Source organism: Echinops telfairi, unplaced genomic scaffold, assembly GCF_000313985.2.
Source record: "Echinops telfairi isolate 266 unplaced genomic scaffold, ASM31398v2 ScPeMD7_7457;HRSCAF=8495, whole genome shotgun sequence".
Lineage (NCBI taxonomy): Eukaryota > Metazoa > Chordata > Mammalia > Afrosoricida > Tenrecidae > Echinops > Echinops telfairi.
Window position 1 is genome coordinate 43,280,019 of NW_022111357.1, and position 2,517 is coordinate 43,282,535.

General features: G+C 64.3%; 1 protein-coding gene across 1 annotated transcript in view; it reads right to left on the reverse strand.

The window, feature by feature from the left end:
• Positions 1–2,517, reverse strand: part of SKI (SKI proto-oncogene) — an 87,490-nt gene that overhangs the window by 72,248 nt on the left and 12,725 nt on the right. Inside the window, exon 3 of the mRNA XM_045299226.1 lies at positions 1,785–2,516. Coding sequence (XP_045155161.1) covers positions 1,785–2,516 — 732 coding nt within the window. The remainder of the gene's footprint in view (positions 1–1,784; position 2,517) is intronic.

The window sequence follows — 2,517 nt, forward strand, 5'->3', positions numbered from 1 at the left end:
GGGCCAGGCCTGCCCTGAGCCTGAGGACACAGGTGCCCAGAACGCCTGGACTGCAGCTGTGACAGTGGGCCTGCTTGTCACGCCGCTGGGCCCACAGCAAAGCCCAGGAAGCAGAAAGACCACAAACACCCAGAGCCTGGAGTCTAACAAAAAAGAAAAAAATACGCCAACACAGACACACCCTGCCAGACAGGATCCTCCGCTCCGCTCCCACTAGGAGAGAGCTAAGAATTACCCAGCAGTTCCAGCCCACCACCCCCCCCTCCGCCGACTGCGGCAGACCAGCACACACCTCAAAGGCCACACTGGCTAGCCACAGGAAAGCCGCACACCTCCTCCCCTCCTGGGCCCCGTCACCAGAGCAACCTTCACCCTGACCCAAACCGAGGGAGCTCCAGGGTTGCAGCCCTGGTAGCCATCCATTCCCCAGCTACCACCTAGACCCCCACCCAGCTCCCAGACCACAGACTGCGGCAGACCAGCACACACCTCAAAGGCCACACTGGCTAGCCACAGGAAAGCCGCACACCTCCCCCCCTCCTGGGCCCCGTCACCAGAGCAACCTTCACCCTGACCCAAACCGAGGGAGCTTCAGGGCTGCAGCCCTGGTAGCCATCCATTCCCCAGCTACCACCTAGACCCCCACCCAGCTCCCAGACCACAGACAGGGCCAGGGGCACCTGCCACTTCTATACTGTCCCAGCCAAGGGCAGAAATTCCACTAAAGGAAGACACATACACACCCAGGCATATAAGCTGAGGCACTGCAGCCCCCTCCCAGCAGAGGCAACAGCCTTGCCCCCACGGCCCCCCTCCTTCCCTCGGCTCCGACACGCCACTGGAGGGGCGCCCAGAGCCAAGCGGGCTGGAGCTTCTATTCACAGATTCAGGGAAAAAAAGTTTGATGCAAAAGCTGAATTAATGAGGCCTCCCAAGAATAGCTGAGCCAGACCCGCATTCTGTGCGTGCAATTTAACAAGCCTGGGGTGGAGGAGCGACGCTGTGGGCGCCACCAGGACTAGGGGTGAGTGAGAAGTCCCGCACACTAGGGTGGGGGTGGGGGGGCACGCTGGCCTGGGCTTCCGAATGGCGACCGGATCCCACGGGGCCCAGGGCCAGTGAGTCCAAAACAAATCAAGGACGCGTTTGTGTGACGCCGGACAGTGAGGCTGGCCAAGTGCCCCAGGCTACCGTTGGGGCCGCCGACTAGGCCCCAAGCCAGGGAGCTCGGCCCTGGGCCCACAGGGGCTCAGGGTGTGCACTGGCAGGCCAAGGGACCAGGACGCAGGCCTGGAGTCACTGAGTCTCGGCTGCCTGCCACCTCTCTGGCCACCTGGCTTTGAGTCCGGCTCCCAAGGTTCTACACAAGGGACACTGGTGACCAACGGTACTCCCAATGACGGCACCGACTGAGGAGGCCACAGGGCCCCCACCCCGCAGTGTCGCCCCATCGGAACTCTACACACCCACCGCCCCTCACCCCTTCTCAGAGATATCCAGGCCTCCTTTGGCTGGGGACAGCCTCCCTCCAGGGTCTGCTGTTCTCCATCCAGGGTCGGCGCCAAGGGCCTCCTGCCCATCCACCCCTGCTGCCTCGTGGCCCCACAGCAGGCAGAGGCCTTGCTCCGGGCCTGCCTGCTCCTGTTGAGGGGAGGCTGACACTCCCCTTCGACTAATTAAAACCAAACCAAGCTTGCGCCTCGGGGCGGGGTGGGCAAGCCCCAAGCCCCAGCCCTGCGCGAGCCCGCCGCCCCGCCGACAGCAGACAAAGGCCCCGCACTCACCCGGGGCACTCGCCTCTTGTACTTGTTGCCGTAGTCGAACTTCTCCTTGACGTCGTCCAGGCAGCGGCCCAGACGTGCCTGCTCCTCCTTGCCCGTGTAGTCCTGGCTCAGCAGGATGTAGGCCCGCCAGTTGGCCGAGTCGAAGCCCCAGTGGCAAGTCCGGTTCTCCAGCGCCTTGTGCGAGTGCACCACGAACTTGTGTGGAGGGTACATGAGGCGGCAGTCGAGGCACTGGATGCAGGCGGCACTGGGGCTGCTGTAGAGCTCAGGCACCAGCAGCCCCTTGCACTTGCCGAAACACTCGTGGTACACCCTGAAGCTGCGCTCGCTGAGCTCCAGGCCCAGCGCCAAGGAGCCGCTGCCCGGCAGCTCCTTCTTGCAGGGCGGCGGGAAGGCGCCGCCGTAGAGCAGCGCGTTGCACAGGCGCTCGGCATCCGTCTTGGTGATGAGCCCGCACGAGGGCGCCGAGAAGGGCAGGATGCCCATGACTTTGAGGATCTCCAGCTGGTCGGCCGTGCAGCGCGAGCAGTAGATGTGCAGCTCGTCGCACACCGAGTTGATCTGCTGCAGCGAGAAGTCCCGCAGCACCGAGTTGAGGATCTGCGGCAGGCACAGGCGCTTCTCGCCGCCCACGACGAAGCACGAGATGGTCTCGCCCTCCAGCACGGTCTCGCAGCGCTCGGTGGATCGGTCCGACGGCATAAAGAAAGGCCCGGGCAGCACGGGCGGCGGC